The 15,800-nt window shown below is 52.6% G+C and overlaps 7 protein-coding genes; 3 read left to right on the forward strand and 4 right to left on the reverse strand.

Annotated features, from left to right (window-relative positions):
- Positions 1-2,453: 2,453 nt before the first annotated feature.
- Positions 2,454-2,921, reverse strand: CHC_T00006202001 (hypothetical protein). Its single transcript, XM_005718616.1, has one exon. It carries the CDS (start codon positions 2,919-2,921, stop codon positions 2,454-2,456), a length of 468 nt encoding a protein of 155 aa, XP_005718673.1.
- A 1,545-nt stretch (positions 2,922-4,466) lies between these two features.
- CHC_T00006203001 (hypothetical protein) lies at positions 4,467-6,224 on the forward strand. Its single transcript, XM_005718617.1, has 3 exons — positions 4,467-4,489; positions 4,634-6,117; positions 6,202-6,224. The coding sequence occupies exons 1-3, from the start codon at positions 4,467-4,469 to the stop codon at positions 6,222-6,224; spliced, it is 1,530 nt and encodes a 509-aa protein (XP_005718674.1).
- Positions 6,225-6,272: 48 nt separating this feature from the next.
- Positions 6,273-7,301, reverse strand: CHC_T00006204001 (hypothetical protein). Its single transcript, XM_005718618.1, has one exon. The coding sequence runs from the start codon at positions 7,299-7,301 to the stop codon at positions 6,273-6,275; it is 1,029 nt and encodes a 342-aa protein (XP_005718675.1).
- Positions 7,302-7,326: 25 nt separating this feature from the next.
- On the reverse strand, positions 7,327-8,876 carry CHC_T00006205001 (hypothetical protein). XM_005718619.1 is given in 2 exon segments: positions 7,327-8,024; positions 8,025-8,876. The coding sequence occupies 1 exon segment, from the start codon at positions 8,874-8,876 to the stop codon at positions 8,025-8,027; it is 852 nt and encodes a 283-aa protein (XP_005718676.1). The 3' UTR covers positions 7,327-8,024.
- A 2,094-nt stretch (positions 8,877-10,970) lies between these two features.
- Positions 10,971-11,276, forward strand: CHC_T00006206001 (hypothetical protein). Its single transcript, XM_005718620.1, has one exon. It carries the CDS (start codon positions 10,971-10,973, stop codon positions 11,274-11,276), a length of 306 nt encoding a protein of 101 aa, XP_005718677.1.
- Positions 11,277-11,377: 101 nt separating this feature from the next.
- Positions 11,378-13,908, forward strand: CHC_T00006207001 (hypothetical protein). XM_005718621.1 is given in 3 exon segments: positions 11,378-11,902; positions 12,078-13,868; positions 13,869-13,908. 2 exon segments carry the CDS (start codon positions 11,378-11,380, stop codon positions 13,866-13,868), a joined length of 2,316 nt encoding a protein of 771 aa, XP_005718678.1. The 3' UTR covers positions 13,869-13,908.
- A 99-nt stretch (positions 13,909-14,007) lies between these two features.
- Positions 14,008-15,507, reverse strand: CHC_T00006208001 (hypothetical protein). Its single transcript, XM_005718622.1, has one exon. The coding sequence runs from the start codon at positions 15,505-15,507 to the stop codon at positions 14,008-14,010; it is 1,500 nt and encodes a 499-aa protein (XP_005718679.1).
- Positions 15,508-15,800: the final 293 nt, after the last annotated feature.

Consider the following 15,800-nt stretch of genomic DNA (forward strand, 5'->3'; position numbering starts at 1 on the left):
GCCCCCCTCCACCTCCGCCTTGAGATTCGCTTGCCGTTTGCTTGTCGTCCCCCGTTGCTCCGTCGAGCCGTGCCCGAGCACAACGCGTCCCCGCCATGCCTATCCCCCAAAAGCAACCGCATAGTCGCACCAAACCTTGCCGTTTCCCGCCGCCTTACCGCACCCTCGCGCAACCCCCCGCGGCATGCACGACCGAAGGAGCATCCGCCATCCCGCACGACGCGCCGATCCGCATGCCCCCCGCGTTTGCCACCTTCACTCTACAGTACCCTCCGTCGCACGCACCCCATACAAGTTGTATGAGGTGCGTGATACAACATACGCGCGCAGAGCCCCAGCACCGGGGCCGCACGGCGCATGAAATAAAACTCTACAACATTCCCCCAACAACCAAAGCCCGCACCAGTGCGCCTCCACCCCGCCGCTTCTGTCGCGGCGCCCCGTTCCACGCGCGCGGCCCGCGCGCGCGGGGCGCCGCGGAGCCGCAGTACCCACCGGACCCACGCCGCCCAACGCCACGGCGCGCCTGGATGCGGGCGCGCGCGCGCCGCTCGCCGGGTGGCTCGCGCTCCTCACGTTGGTCCGGCCCGCGACGTTTCCGCGCGGCGACGCAAACGCCTTCGCGCCGGCGTTCACGTGCCAGTAGCTGTAGCGCATGGCCCACGCTGCATCGGGGCCGGCCGATTACGCCACCGCACCCGCTGTGCCCGTATTGCACCCGTATTGCACGAGGAGAATGCTGTACTGTACCGTGGTGTGGTATCAGCAGCGGCGGTCTCGAGACTGCCACCAGTCCTCGTGTCTGCACGCGCAGGGCCCGGCGCCCTCGCCGGTGTATTCCGTTTGTCGCGGGCCAATGGGGAATTGAGGTGGCCCAATGCACCGTGTGTGCCTAATTCGATGGATCTAGATGTACAACGCATACACGTGGAGGTGCCAGATTTAGATCCTGTTTGGATGAGTAGAGTCTTCTCTGCACTTACGGACACGGCGTGTACCATGAGCCCTTCTTACCGCTCCTCAAGGCGCTGCGCCGCTGCGCGCAATGTATTTTGGGAGTGCCGATAGTTATGCCAAGTTCCACCGCGTTTGTCTTCGGTCTTGGGCGCGCTTAATTTCTTCTCGTTTATCGATACCCTTGAATGGTCGACTTTATTGAGAGAGTATTGGGGCGGCCCGACACTAGAGCATCAGGGTCTACCGAGGGTCTGTAGAGCAACCGGGGGAAGCCGTAACCTGCGTCGATACCCTTCGAAGGGTACTTCACAGTGCAACGTATGCTGTCCATACGATGCCTATCCAGCTGCGGTACTGTACCAAGGGTACTGTGGCGGAGGTACTCGAGTACACGCTCGCGTCTCGATTGCGCAAATGGGCCGTGCAAACTTGCACATACTGTACAGTGTGGACTTCAAGAGACATCGATTCTCGCACACTACACGTGTACAGTACAGTAACGGTACTGTAGTCCTCAAACTTTCCGAGCACGGTTATCCTTGTCCGCGGTGCCGAGGACTTGAACGTTGACGAAGAAGAGCAGTTGATGAATGCAGAGCGCTGGAAAGGGTCCACCTCAAATCCGAAAAAATCCGAAAACCTTTGCCTCCATTCATCATCTTCTCTCTGCCATCCACGTCTCCTTACGGAGTGGAAAGCTGACGCAAGTAAATTACCCTCGGTCCCGCTCATAAAATGGCCGGTCCTGACGTGTTCGACGTGAATAACTTGTCTAATTGCTCCTAGTAAGCAGAACGAACAACTGAATTTCTCGAAACGAAACCTCACTTGATTTTGGATACACACGTAGACACCATTCGCGTTGCCCCCACTTTGAGTCCACGGAGCAGTTGCCAAACTGAAACTCTGAAACACCACTATCGAAAACGCCCATTGTGTTATTATTCTCCCGCCTAATGCGAGCATTGCGTACAGTGCCATGCTCATTCGTCAGGAAAAAAACACCATATACGAACCAGTGTCCAGGGCAACTATCCGTTATGATAAGCTCGCGGCCCTGTGTTATGACAAAACAACAAATAGTCGAGTATATATACAGAGCAAAACCAACTGAACTTCGAGCAGAGCGACGTCAGCTGAGGTTCCGGGTTCGATTCCCGGTGGGCGCACTTTCACTAGCGCCTATAGTCAAATGGTATGATATCAGCCTTCCATGAAGGCTCTCCGCTCACCTTTTTGTTTTGTCTATCGTTACATCTCATGTTCATTTTGCCTGCATGCGGGTGTTCAAGAGTTACTCTTTACATTTATGACCGTTCCTCTTCTATGCTGAAAGCATGCGTACCGTACAAAACGGGAATCTCAAATTATTTAGTTGACCAAGGTCGAACCAAAAGCGCCACTGGATGCTCGATGCCAACACCAACGCAATCCCCCTCCCACGCGGGGCTAATGGCACATCAGCATGCTTGCTTCTCTTTTTATCGCAAAACTCCCTATGATTCCTCTCTCCGCCAAACCCCACTCCTCCCCCCTGTCTTCTCTATCAACTGCACGTTCCTAATGGTAATCCCCTTTCCACCCGCCTTACACATGTCATAAACCGTCAACGCCGCCACCGAAGCCGCTGTCAACGCCTCCATCTCCACCCCCGTCCTGGCCGGCGTCGTGGTCGCCGTCGCCTCAACGCGCACCTCGTTCCGCCCGCTCTCCAGCCACAGCTCCACCCCGACATGCGCAAGCTCCACCGGGTGGCACAGCGGGATCAGCGACGACGTCTGCTTGGCCCCCATTATCCCCGCGAGTCGCGCAACGCTGAACACGTCCCCCTTGCTCGAGTGCGGCGACGACCCACCCGCACTTTGACTCGCCTTGAGTAGCCGACATATCTTCTCGCCCACGTGCACCGTCGCCTCAGCCCGCGCGCTCCGCGTAGTCGCCTCTTTGTTCCCGATGTTCACCATCGTCGCTCGACCGGACGCATCTATGTGCGTTAGCTTCGCCTCCGTGCATACCCCCCGCAGCTGTGGGTGTAGGCCCGCCCACGGTACACGACATATATATCGCGGAATCATCGCCCTGTGCAGGATGGGATCCGTCTCGCGGTCCTGCCGAGTACAACGAGAGCTGCGGCAGAGCCCTCATTTGAACGCGACCACAACCTCTACAGTATTGGTTGAAAATCGATCATAATTCGTGTTCGTCCTTGTGCACTGTAGCGACCTGGGCCAATTGCACAGGAATCGATGTATGTTTCGTTTCTACTACTGTACTTCAATCTTGTGATGTTACCACCATCGCGGAGTCTGCTTTCCTCCACCGCTGCCGCGTCCGTCATGTCCTACGCATACTAAGATGATTCTTTTCAGTCCTTGAGACAGTTGCACCCAAATCTGGTACTCAACAAAAACGAAAACTGGAAGGAATTGTTACTTTGGAAAGTGCGATGGACTCATGTTTTACGATACTAATGCAGCGTCTTGTCTACAAGACAACTTGACATAAACTATTGTTCAAAGTAAAACCAACAAGACATGCCTGTTCTAAACTACCGCCTGACACACCATTAAATCGCAGATAGATCAGTTTCAGAAAATGAAAAACGCCTCGAACTAGGATCCCATCATCGCCATTCGGAGGAGCTGCGCAAGACAGGATAGGCAATACATGCTCCATAAGAACTCCATGTCCCGTGTCCACCAGCGAAAATGTTGACGATAGGGGCAACAGCGGCGACTTTTGATGGAAGTACGTAGAAATGCATGCACGTAGGAGCAGCACTGGGTGTTCGGCGTACTGGTTAGCTTCAGGCTGACAAAAACCAAAAACATGAATGCTCCACAGATCGATCCACCATCTTGTTCAACAGAGAAAACATCGTGACATATCCCCTCAAAGCCGTTCAAGAAGGAGGAATGAAGTTACTGAAGAAGAACTTTTCCTTCTGGTTTCGTGAGATATTCCGCTGCCGATGAATGCATTAATATCAATGAATTCCATCTTCTGCATCTTGAAAGAGACGATCAAACTGACAGCAATCTGTTGTCGTTGGACCAAGTATCAGTCCTCGAGCGAAAAGGAGTTTGATTTACCCAATGCCGTTTTGGAATATTGAAGTAGCCTGCAATACCAAAGAGCCTTTCTAACACAGATACGGTACAGTAGTTGTGCCAATCCGCACGTCTCAAGAGCTGCATAAAGCCATTGAATTATTGATTTTGCAAGGCATTTCTATGGACAAAGGAAAGAAACTGAATGTGAGGAAATAGGGTCTCGGTTGTTCGTCTGGCGTATGATCGAACAGTTGAATTACTGTACAACACCGAATGTCATACCTTTTTTATTGTATGTATCCTGCGTGGAAAGTAGCTAATGCACGCAGGTTTTGAATTGTTTAGTGACGCACCCTGTGCGTCAGGGAAGCAAAAGAGCGTGCAGTCACGGTAGAAGGGGTTAGCCTCTTATCTGCCAGTCCTTTTGTAAGGCGACGTTTTCATGAGGTGCAGTAGATGATTACTGTACCGAAGAAGATGTTGAAAGACTTTTTATAAAAAATCTTTTATAATCAACGTGCTCTTGACACGAGAAGGGTCATACTGCAAGTACCAAGGGTACCAAGGGTACTGTAACCGGTTACAAGGGAGCAAGCGGCATTACAGTAATACCGCCTCTGAAGTATTGATCATCGAGCGGCATGTCTGTCGTCAGTGCTGTGTTGCTTTGTTTTGACGTTTCAGTTGCAATTACTGCTGAATAGTACTCTTTCAAGAAATATAATTGCGAATTATTTTCCAAGTTTGTTTTTGATCTCGTTCCTTGTGTCGGGTACAAGAACTCGTACAAGAGCACCGGTACAGGATCTGCGCAACCATTTCCGTGCCTGCCAACATCCACACTTATTTTTTATGGTGATTTCAAGACATTCTCTTTACACGTGTGGTCAGCGACCCAGCTCTTATGGTGTACCCAGGGGTACAGTGCATGAAGTAGGGTTGTGGACAAGGGAGAATTCGCATCCACATCCCCAGACTTTCTGCTCCTCTTTCCTCTCTCTCCAGCCCTCCGCCTCTCGAGGAACACACCGCTACCCGCTTCAACCAGCAAACTGGCAACTCCTCCCAAACATGTCTGTAGGAAAGCTTTTCCGGCTGACGTCCAAAAATATTTTCACCAATCTCGCCGCCGAGGAGCGTCTCTTCCAACGCACGGCCAACAAATCCTTGCTCTTCTACGTCAACTCGGACAGCGTCGTCCTGGGGCGAACGCAGAACCCCTTTAAAGAAGTTGACGTGCGTTATGCTGCCGCCAACTCCATCCCCATCGCCCGTCGCCGCTCGGGCGGCGGCACAGTTGTGCACGACGAGGGCAACCTCAACTTCTGCTTTGTCCGACCCAGGGAGGAGCACGAGCCCTTGTCGAACGCAAGGTTAGTCGCTAGCGTCCTCAGAGAGGACTTTGGCATCAAGGCAGTTGTCAATGACCGCGCGGATATCCTCGTTGAAGGCATGAAAGTGTCAGGTGCTGCGTATCGCCTATCCCGGAATCGCGCTTATCATCATGGGACGTTGCTTATACATTCGGATTTGGAGCGTCTGAAACGCGTACTGCGGAGTCCGTTGAGTGAAAAACTCACGGCAACGGGGACGAAGAGTGTTCCCTCACCAGTCACCAATCTGAGCGACCATTGCTCTGGTGGCATTGATACGGGTGCCGTTGTTGATGCTATTGCCGATCGTTTTTCGAGGACGAATGCATTTGTCACGCTGCTCTCAGCGGATCAAGTTGAGCGCCAGTATGGTGGAATGCAGGCTGAGAGAGGCGAGCTTTGCAGTCATGGCTGGGTGTACGGGAAGATACCGCGCTTTTCTTTTGATATCGGTGTCGGCGGAGATGAGATAAGCATTGCTATTGGAAAAGGAGCTATTGTTTCAGAAGTGTCAGTGAAAGGGGCCGATTCCAATGAACACGATCGACGGACTTTGGAATTGGCATCATTTTTGACAGATTGTTTTGCAAATCAGCCTTTCGATGGGAAGCATTTGGCTCACAGGATTCGAGACAGCGCGCTGCCGCAGTATGTTGGCATTGATGGAGAAGTGAAAGAGAGTCTGGCAAGGGATGTCCGGAAGGAGATACCATGCCAATTTTGGAGGGACGAGGGTGAAATCTCCTTTCAAGCTTATAGCTGACGTTTCTCCAACACTGGTGAAAACGAAGACAAACTGGAAATGGTCCTTCCAGAAGGACACGGCCTCGATAGCGAATGAATGGTTCTGCTCCTTCGTCCGTGACTCAAAATATACGAGATATGCTCGTCATTGCGCTCCCAGTGGCTCCCATTCATCGTAGATGACCTTTTCAAGACATAAGCCTTTCGCAGGGGCACTTTTTGGGACTAGTCGACGGTCTTTGGATGCGAAGAGGTGATCGATGTTTGAAATGTCCATGCTTCCACACGACACGCTGAGGATAGTGCCCATGATATTTCGAATCATTCTGTACATGGCGCCGTTAATAACGAATTCTATCCTGTACATTCCTGCACCTTCCGGAATGACCGTCGCTGAATGTATATGACGGATGGGGTTGGACAAGACCGGAGGTACAAACCCTGGCGGCGGATTAGTCGAATTTGTGAAGGCCGAAAAGTCATGTGAGCCAACAAACTTAGCCGACGCCTCACGGAGGAGCTCTTCAGAAAAGCCAAACTTTGTCGCGCGCCACTCATGGTACCTGTACAGTCTTCCGAGTGGATCGAAGACTGGGCTCGTCGAAATACGATATGTGTAAAGTTTCCCCTTGGCATTATAAATGGCATGCCACGGTCGAGTAGCAATCCCAACGTTGCCGCACTCGTCGGTCACTTTGCACGGCACGACCGTTGGGGCCACGCTGAGCACTGGCACCCTGACGTCCGGCGGCAGCATCTGATTGAGGGTGTAGTGAAACTTGCGCTCGCTTTCCCCGTCACGCAGGGCGCGCGCAATCGGGATGTCGAAATGCATGGCCTGGCCGCGAGCGTGCACGCCGGTGTCGGTGCGGCTGGCGCCGACGACGCGTATGGTGTGGCCGAATTTGCGACGCAGCGCGTCCTCGAGGGCGCCCTGCACGGTGGGCTGGTCGGTCTGGTACTGCCAGCCGCGGTAGAGCGTGCCGTCGTACGCCACGCGCGCGCGGATGCGCTGTTTGTCCGGGTTGGAGGGGAACGAGGAGGCGCGGCCGGGCTTCGCGGCTTCGGGAGGCGCAACCGCGCCGCAGATGATGAGTTGCCGCCGCTTTGCAGAAGGTCGCGCACGCCCTCCCCGCGAAGGGGATGGCAGTGGAGGAGTGACAAATGCGGACATGTTTCTGAGACTCGGGAGAACGGGGACAGCCGGTCACTGGATCCGGGATGCACTTTTGTTGGCGTTACAAAGGTGCTATGTAATGGGAAGGGGTTGGTGCGGATGAGCAGCGAGAAATGGCTGAAGGCAAATCCATGTTGACGGGTACGTTGTTATCCCGTGTGCACGTGTGCACGCGCGACGCCGAAGATGGGCGAGGATCGCGAATTGGAAACGTGATCGCTGACAAAGCTGTATGACAAGGACAGATCTCAAGTTGATCTCGCACAGAGGACTGCCCGAATTTCTAGCCCACACGTGTGCGCAGCTGTAAGCCTGCTTCTTCCATTCTCGAGGTCAACCCTCGCTGCTCATACTGTACATCTACCCTTCGTAAATACCCTGACAGTTTTAGCGTCACTCTGCAAACAAAAGGCCTTGGACGGTTTCCTTTGAAAACGAAAGTGCGACAAAGGGAGAGGGAGAAAGAGTGCGTGTGTGCATGCGGGGCGTGTGTTGGTACCAGAGAGATAACCGTTGGCCCTGCTTTTGTGCAACTTGGGTGCTACGTCGGTCATCAAGTGCTCCAGCTCGTTGCCTTCGGCGACATTCTTCATGCTGACCCACACACCGATGTCTCAACACCTACCAACTGACGCGAATTCGCGTTCACGCTCTTCGCCGCTTTCGTTCGTTTCCCCATTATCTGTCCCGCGCTCATCTAACTCAGCCCGGTCAGCCCGGTCAGCCCGGTCCGCCCGGCCCGGCTTCGGTCATCGTCCGGCCCGGCAGAAGCGCGCGCCCCTGACGATGCTCCGCGTGCAGAACAAGCGGCGGCCCGAGGATTGGGACCGCAAAAAATCGCAGCTCTCCGGGCGATTCTTGCCGATGGACCCGCGCGACGAGGTGATCCTCGACCTGCTGGAAAACGACAGCCATCGGATACCGGACGAGCAAGCGTTCGGGCCGCAAGGGCCGCCGTCGGACGCGTACGGCACCTCGGCGATCGACGGGCAGAAAAAGTGGAGCCGGCGGTCCGAGGCCGCCCGCAAGCGGTGGGCAGACCCCGCGTACCGCGCAAAGATGCTGGAGAAGCGCGCAGAGAAGCGCAGGAGGGACGCCGAGATGGCCGGCGAGCCCCCGAAGCAGCACAAGGTGGAGATCGGACGCATGGATAGTATTACGTTGTGTGATGAGGAGAAGGCAAAGGCGATTAACGATTATGCGAGGAGTAACAAGCTGAGGAGTGAAAAGATTACGGCGTTTCACAGGGATAGGAGAATGTGGATGGAGGAGAGGTTGAAGGATAGTCCGTCCCGGTTGTCGGATGAGGAGTATGACAAGAGGAAGAAGGAGACACAGGAAAGGAGGAGGCAGTCGGCGCTGAAACGGGAAAGGATGAAGAGAGGCGCGTTTGGGGCGGATAGGGCGAGGGCGGATGCGGCACAGACAGGGCGACCTCGTTGACGAGTGGTGGCGCTGTTGCTTTGAGCTGAGAGACAATGATGCGGTGACAGTGTGCGGAATACGGGCAATAGGCTGGGCCAGCGGGCGCCGCGTCCAGATGGGGGGACAACTGGTTTGGTGTGGCGGCATCGAGCGTGTACAACAATAAGGAGGGAATTCTGTATGTATCTCAACCTCTATTAGATTGTGGATGTTTCTACAATCTAGTGTCTAGGTGACAAATGACCTCATATGAGGTCACTTTTCAACTTATTTTTCTCGACTTGTGCTAGCTCAACAAGATGGAAAAAAGATACTCTCGACACGGCAGTTGACTTCTGCGTTGTGGAAGGGTGGAGTTTGGTGAGATCTGTATGTCTCCTCCAGCCATTTTTAAAATGCCCAAAAAGGAGCCTTTTTGACCAACCTCAAAACGTTTTATGTTGATATCTTCGAAACCAAAACGCCTGTTTAAAAAGTCAACTCATCATTGATAGTTCATTAGATTCTTAGTCTCTCTGTGCATTGACAACCGCCATCCCAATGTTTTGCAAGATGTTATTGCCGAGCGCGTATACGTTAAAGAAATGGTGTCCAAACTGAATGTTTTAAAGTTTCGATTTAATTTATATATTTTTGCAAAAAAAAGCTGGCCTCATATGAGGCCGGGTTTTTTTTGCAAAAAAGTATACATTAAATCGAAATTTTATAAAATCAGTTTAGACACCATTTCTTTAACCAATATTCCCTCAGCAATAGCTTCCTGCAAAACATCGGGATAGCAGTTATGAATACACAGAAATACTAAGAATCTAATATAGTTTCAACATTCGGATGATATTTTAAACAGGCGTTTTGGTTTCGAAGATATCAACAAAAAACGTTTTGATGTTCTTTAAGAAAGCTTCTTCTTTAGGTATTCTCAAAAAGCCTGGAAAGGACGTGCAGATCTCACCAAGCTCCACCCTTCCACAGCGCAGAAGTCAACTGCGGTGGCGAGAGTATCTTTTTCCATTTTGTTCAGCTAGCACAAGTCGAGAAAAATTAAGTTGAAAAGTGACCTCATATGAGGCCATTTGTCACCTAGACACTAGACACTAGTAGACATCGATAGCATGCACGCGCCCCACTGCTCTCATGGAGTCATCTCAGTGGGGGACGAGCCACTAATGAGTGTGACCCTTACCGTATTCAGTCGGCAGTGTCGACTGGCGACTCGACGCCGCATGCGACACCACACCATAACCCAAGACTCCCAACTTGCTGCATCGGTACACAAAACCCCGCATCCAAACCCGAGACTCCCAACTTGCTGTATCGTTACACAAAACCCAACAGCATCGCTTACATGTATCTCAACCCCTGCACAAGGGCTTGTAACTAAACGCCTGCAACTTGAAGTCCTGCTCTGTCTGTGTACATGTCAGCGAGGCTGCCGGTTCGTGTGAAATGATGCGGTAAGTTGGGAGTCTCCAGATAAGATGCGGTGTCGCATGCGGTGTCGCATGCGGTGTCACATGCAGTGTCGAGTGAATATGTTTATGGCTAGCACTCATGAGTAAGTCGCCACCCAGTGAAATGATTCCATGAGAGCGGAGATGAGAGCAGAGGGGCACGTGGGCGCAGTTGATGGAAGAAGGATGCTGTTTCCATTGCCTAACTCTCGGCGGTGCGGCTTCGCAGATCGGCGTGCAAGTCGCAAGGCTCGTGCAAGTCGCAAGGCTCGTGCAAATCGCGCTCGTGCAATGTGCGGATGGGAAGTGGACTGGAAGGGGATCAACAAGGTTGTTGTGGCGTACAACAAGTGGAGTGCTGGCCGGGGGGGCGGTAACGAACTTTTGGCTCCAAACGCGCGCTGGTGATTGGCACAGAGGTGCATATCTACAAAAGCTTCGTCCAGTAAAATAGCATCATTGCGACATCAGAGTCCAACATGGATCCAACATGTTTGATCCGGGCCTGCACAGTACCGTAGGAGCGTGGGATAGGCCCGTCACACCAGCAAGGCCTCCAGTTGCTCATTCATCTCCCATCTTCCTACTTCGTATGTCCCACCGCACGTCATTCGTCTTTTCTCGGCAGGTCGCCCCCCCCCCCCCCCCCCCCCCACATTTCACCCGATCTCCGGGGTCCCCACTGCCTCTATAAAGCCTATCTCACAGATTCCTTCTGCACTTGGTTTGCAGAGGCTCCGTCATTAGAAACAACACGATCCATCACCATCGACAAACACCATGCCCGCGCATGGTGATCTCCGCCCACGCAATGGCGAGCTCCGTCGGCGCAAGCCGGGAAGTCAACACGGAGCCCGTAATTTTCAACCGCATGTCACGACACCAGAGGAAAAGCCCGCCCCGCAACCGCGGTCCAAGACCCCGTCATCTATGTCTGGTTTTCTCCTCATCTTGCTTTGTTTCGCCATCAGTTTCCTCTTTATGCTCGCCGTCAATATCCAAAACAAACATCGCCTTCTCAATTTACACGAAGAACAGCCCACACCAGAGCGCCCATTCGTCACTGAGAATGCCCTCGCCCACATTCGCCGCATAGCCCCGAAGCGCCGCTGGATCGGCAGCTTAGCTCTGGAAGAGTCCCTGCAATACATCCAAGCGGAGTTGCTCGCCTTGCAGACCGTCGCAGAGAAAAATGATATGGTGCTAGAGGTCGAGTTGTTCCGATCCGGCCCGGGGAGCTATTTGATCGACATTATGGGCTTGGAGTTACCGACTACCTACTCCGACATCCCCAGTGTCGTCGCCCGGCTTCGCCCAGCTTCTTTGTCCGTGGATACGAAAGAGAAGGCCTTTCTTGTCAGTGCGCACGTCGATTCGGCCGTTTCTGCCCCGGGCGCTAGTGATGATGTCGTTGGCGTTGCCGTCGGTATGGAGGTCGCCCGCTGCATTGCGTCAAGTACTTTTTACGAGCTCAAGCGCCCCGTTCTGTTTGTCTTCAACGGAGGAGAAGAAGCCGTGTGCACTGGCGCGCACAGCTTTGTCACTCAGCATAAATGGGCTTCTACTATTGCTGCGCATATCAATTTGGAGTCGTTGGGGCCTGGCTCGGCGTTCCATCTTTTTAGATTGAGTTCACACAACGCCTGGCTCGTTGAGGCTTTTGCGGATTCTGTCACGTTGCCGTTGGCTTCCGTCATCTCTTCAGATTTTTTTGAAGCAAAGGTTTGTTCATCAGCACTGCATTCCTCTCTGGACACGACCACGGCAGCAATGCTACTTGAAAACGAAACATACCTGCCCACTTCAGCAGCGAATTTGTATATCGACTGCCATGCCACAATTCTCACTAACACTGTTTTTCGCGTTTGATTTTGTTTTGTCGCATTTCGTGTTGCAGCTGATACCGGGGGAGACAGACTTTCGCATTTTCGATGAAACTGGTGGCATCCCTGGGTATGATGTTGTTCTTCTTGACAATGGATATGTGTACCACACTGTTCACGATAGCATCGAAAAAGTCGATCCTGTTGGTGTTAAGCATGGAGGAGTCATCACCTTGGAATTGGTGCTTGCGATGGCAGGAAGCGCAGATGCGATTGGCTTTAACGAGAGAGGAGCGGTGAAGCAATCTAACTTCGACCGTTTCTATCAAGCAATCATTAAGTTTTCCACTGCGGTGGGACTTGTGAAGGATCCGGAGCGCCCTCGCGCAGTTTTCTTTGACTTATTGCTGATGAAGACCATCGTCTATGAGGAGGGCTTTGCCACTGTTTTCAACATCACAGTCCTTTTATCTACCGTTTTGATATGGTATTCAAAGCTCACGAAAATGAGTGCCGAAGATCGACGCACGAGTTTCAGGATGGTGGGAGTATTACTCGCATGTTTGTTGGGATCGTTTGCAAGTGCGACATTTGCATCTCTCGTGTACGTGGAGATTTATGGGGCGAAAATGCAATGGTACGGAAGTTCTGTTCTCGCATGTGTCATGTTTGCTCCACCGGCTCTGTTTGGAGCTGTTTCGGCGATGATATTGCTTCTGCCGCGGAGGATGACTACTGTCCGATACACTCAGATGCTGTTTGCATGCACTATCCATCATGCGGCGATGGCCTTGATCTTCATGTCTGTCGGCTTCATGAGCAGCTACATGCCTATCTTGTTGTTGCTCGTCAACAACATTTGTGCTTTGCAAGGAGAAGCAATCCACCCCGTCCTTCGACACTTGCAGATTTCAGGCGCTCACGCTGTTTTAGGTTCGGGGTTGGTGAAAGTTACTCTTTCTGCAATCCTCCCCATCCTGGGCCGCATGCGCATTGATATAGTGCATCATGACACAATCGCTGCATTGATCGTGGCCTATCTTGGCTTTTATTTCGTCATGCAACCGGCCCTGCCTATCTTTTGTCAATATCCCTCGTCTCTTAGGAAGGTGCAAGGACTGGCGTTCTTTTGCGCTACTGGGATTGCGGCGTATTTCGTTGCCTATGGACGGGCTGTTGGCGAACAAGCGGTGCATTCTATGTACAGTTCCGACGCACCGAAACGCATAATCTCTTGGCATTTTTATTCTCCGATGCAGAAGCCACAGTCTGTCATATGCGTCGGTTCTCAAGATGCGATTCCAGCAGATACTGCTCGCCTGATGTCAAAAATTTTTGAGACTGAGGGGAAGCGTGAAGCCTTACCCGACTACCCCTTGTGGGGTTCCATGGAAAGCACGTCCATCGAAACATATCGACCGTTTAGAGCCTTTCTACAAAGCGTTTCTACCTTTCAAGCAGATGAACGTCCCACTTTGCCTCTCCCAACTGCGATGGTGCTTGCAGAGGAAGAAGTCTTAGGAGGTTGGAATGTCACTATCCAAGTAGAGGCACAAGACTCTCATCATCTCACGGTGAGATTTCCCACGGGGAACAATACGTCTGTGGTCGACTGGTCTCTTGATGTGCCTCTAACGGATAGGCCCCATGGTGCTTGGATACGACATGTCGGCTCGTACGAGTTTAAATTCTGGGTTGTGCTTCGCAAAGAAGAAAATGTGTCGGTTCGTCCGAAGCATAAGATCGCAGTGACGAGCTGTAGGTTGGGTGCGTCGAAGAGTCCTAGTCATCTTTCTAAGCTCATTGCCGAAGACTGGGAATCTCACGCTCTGCTTGCGACAACGGGAATGGAGTATGAGCTGTAAGCATTGGACTAAAGCGAGAATATCTTATGCACATGCAAAATGCGTTTGTCTGGCCGACCTGCTCTACAGTTGGTCTTCCGATTCATAGCAATCCAAATCGGTATTCGTATGAGTCGTTGTGGCCCACGTGTGTTGTTGGCTAGTCTTTTGAATCACGTGCCGGGGATACGGCAGAGGTTATATCAACTTCTTTCAAGTCATGAGTAGAGGGCATTGTATATTGCTGGGGATTAGAGGAAAGAAATGCTTGTCTTTCTTGGGGCAGAGACGAGGCAGATGCGCTGTTGCTGAAATTCTCGTAATCGTTATCATAGCCCTGGTCGCCTTCATCCTCGTCCTCGTCCTCATCTTCATCAATGTGTACAGGAGTGGATTCCATTTTAAGAGAGCGTATCGCGTCAGTCCGGTCTTCTTGTCGATCTGACTTAAGGTGGTCGCTCGCATTCTCAGCATCTGAGTGTGGCCTATTTCCCTGCTCTGATGGTGGTGAGATGTAATCACGCAACAGAAACATCAAAATCGGGGATGTCAAACTGGTAAGGCCGATTATGCCCCAGAGAATGTTGCCGTGATGGGGACCGTCAGCGGGCATGAAGGAGGTGAGCAACCAACCTGACATTCCACCGACAACCAACTTGACGGAAAATAACGGGGCCGAAGACAAGCTTGAGTATAAGCCTTCTGCACCTTCGGCGCTCACTGCCATTGTGTAATCGTACACTCTTGGTGAATACACGGCTTCCCCGATACTTAAGGTGACCATAAACAGAACCATGCTGAAGTATGTTTGCTTGAAGCATAGCCAAAACGGACTGACAGCTGAGACAAAACTGCCTGCGAGTATCATAGAGAACGAGTCTATTTTCCTTGCCACGAGGCCAACTATGGGAACGAGAAAGATGATGAGGAAGGGGTTGATTGCATAAATGAGGCCGAAAGGGGCCGACGGACCAAACTGGCGAACCATGTACTTCGGCATGGTGGCATCAATGTGTCGGAAAACAAGACGAACGCCAACTAGCAATAGGGTGAACACTGTGAGGCGCCAGAATGCCGGCTCCCGAAGAACAGTCATCGTTTGTTGCATGGGACTCTCCCTGTTGGGAATGAACTCTCGTATGCTGCCAGACTCATCGACCTGAATTTCCCTGATGCCGATAGCAACGATGATGCACATGGCGGCCGTAGCAACGGAGCTCGTCAAAATAATCAGACGCAACCCCGTAAACCTGACGTCAAGGCCGAGCGGGTCAATGTGAACGGTAAAGCCATCTCCAAACGTCGAGCGCGACAAGTCCACCAGAGGCCCCGCGCACAGGGCGGCCACGTTCATCATGGAATAGAAGAGCGAAAACGCAAAGGTGCGATTCCGTGCATTGGTATATCTCTTAATGCCAATGGTCATAATGGGAATGCCCAAGCACTCTGCAAACGGCAGTAACGTATACAGCATAAACAGTGCTGTGCCCTTCGACACGGCAAGCGCCATAACAAACCTGGAAAAGGCGCCGACGAGCGCGCCCACAAGCAAGCTCGCCCTGACGCCCATGTAGTCAATAAACCAGCCGCACATCAGGCCGAAAAACGTGCTCATCACACCATAGGCGCCGTATGCCCAGCCCGCAGCCGTGTCGGACATACCAAACTCATCAGTCAAAAAGGTGGTGAGGATGATGGACAACGAGAAGTAGGCGTAGCTGGACAGAAACTTCAAGCCAAAGATGAGCCACAGCTCGCGCGGGGCCTCGTCCAGACTGCGGAGGTGCTCCAGTGCCTTATCCAGCCTTCGGCGAATGGCGGACCTCCCCCGCGTGCGGGTGTCGGTGTCCGGGTGTGGCGGCGGCCTGCCGGCGGACGCACGGCCCGCGCGTCTCGGCGGGACGCGGGTGGGCTTCCTTCCGGCGGCGGCGGCGGGCGGGGCGGCGGGCTCTG

The sequence above is a fragment of the Chondrus crispus genome, genomic scaffold (assembly GCF_000350225.1).
Source record: "Chondrus crispus Stackhouse genomic scaffold, scaffold_38, whole genome shotgun sequence".
NCBI lineage: Eukaryota > Rhodophyta > Florideophyceae > Gigartinales > Gigartinaceae > Chondrus > Chondrus crispus.

What these genes read in the sequence shown, in the direction of transcription:
- CHC_T00006202001 (XM_005718616.1), bottom strand. Translation starts at nt 2,921, where the DNA reads ATGGTGAACATCGGGAACAAAGAGGCGACTACGCGGAGCGCGCGGGCT.
- CHC_T00006203001 (XM_005718617.1), top strand. Translation starts at nt 4,467, where the DNA reads ATGATTACTGTACCGAAGAAGAT. An exon ending in ATTACTGTACCGAAGAAGAT is followed by an intron (nt 4,490 to 4,633) that starts GTTGAAAGACTT and finishes CCGCCTCTGAAG; the next exon opens with TATTGATCATCGAGCGGCAT. An exon ending in CCAATTTTGGAGGGACGAGG is followed by an intron (nt 6,118 to 6,201) that starts GTGAAATCTCCT and finishes TCCTTCCAGAAG; the next exon opens with GACACGGCCTCGATAGCGAA.
- CHC_T00006208001 (XM_005718622.1), bottom strand. Translation starts at nt 15,507, where the DNA reads ATGTCCGACACGGCTGCGGGCTGGGCATACGGCGCCTATGGTGTGATG.
- CHC_T00006205001 (XM_005718619.1), bottom strand. Translation starts at nt 8,876, where the DNA reads ATGCCGCCACACCAAACCAGTTGTCCCCCCATCTGGACGCGGCGCCCG.
- CHC_T00006204001 (XM_005718618.1), bottom strand. Translation starts at nt 7,301, where the DNA reads ATGTCCGCATTTGTCACTCCTCCACTGCCATCCCCTTCGCGGGGAGGG.
- CHC_T00006206001 (XM_005718620.1), top strand. Translation starts at nt 10,971, where the DNA reads ATGGTGATCTCCGCCCACGCAATGGCGAGCTCCGTCGGCGCAAGCCGG.
- CHC_T00006207001 (XM_005718621.1), top strand. Translation starts at nt 11,378, where the DNA reads ATGGTGCTAGAGGTCGAGTTGTTCCGATCCGGCCCGGGGAGCTATTTG. An exon ending in CAGATTTTTTTGAAGCAAAG is followed by an intron (nt 11,903 to 12,077) that starts GTTTGTTCATCA and finishes TTCGTGTTGCAG; the next exon opens with CTGATACCGGGGGAGACAGA.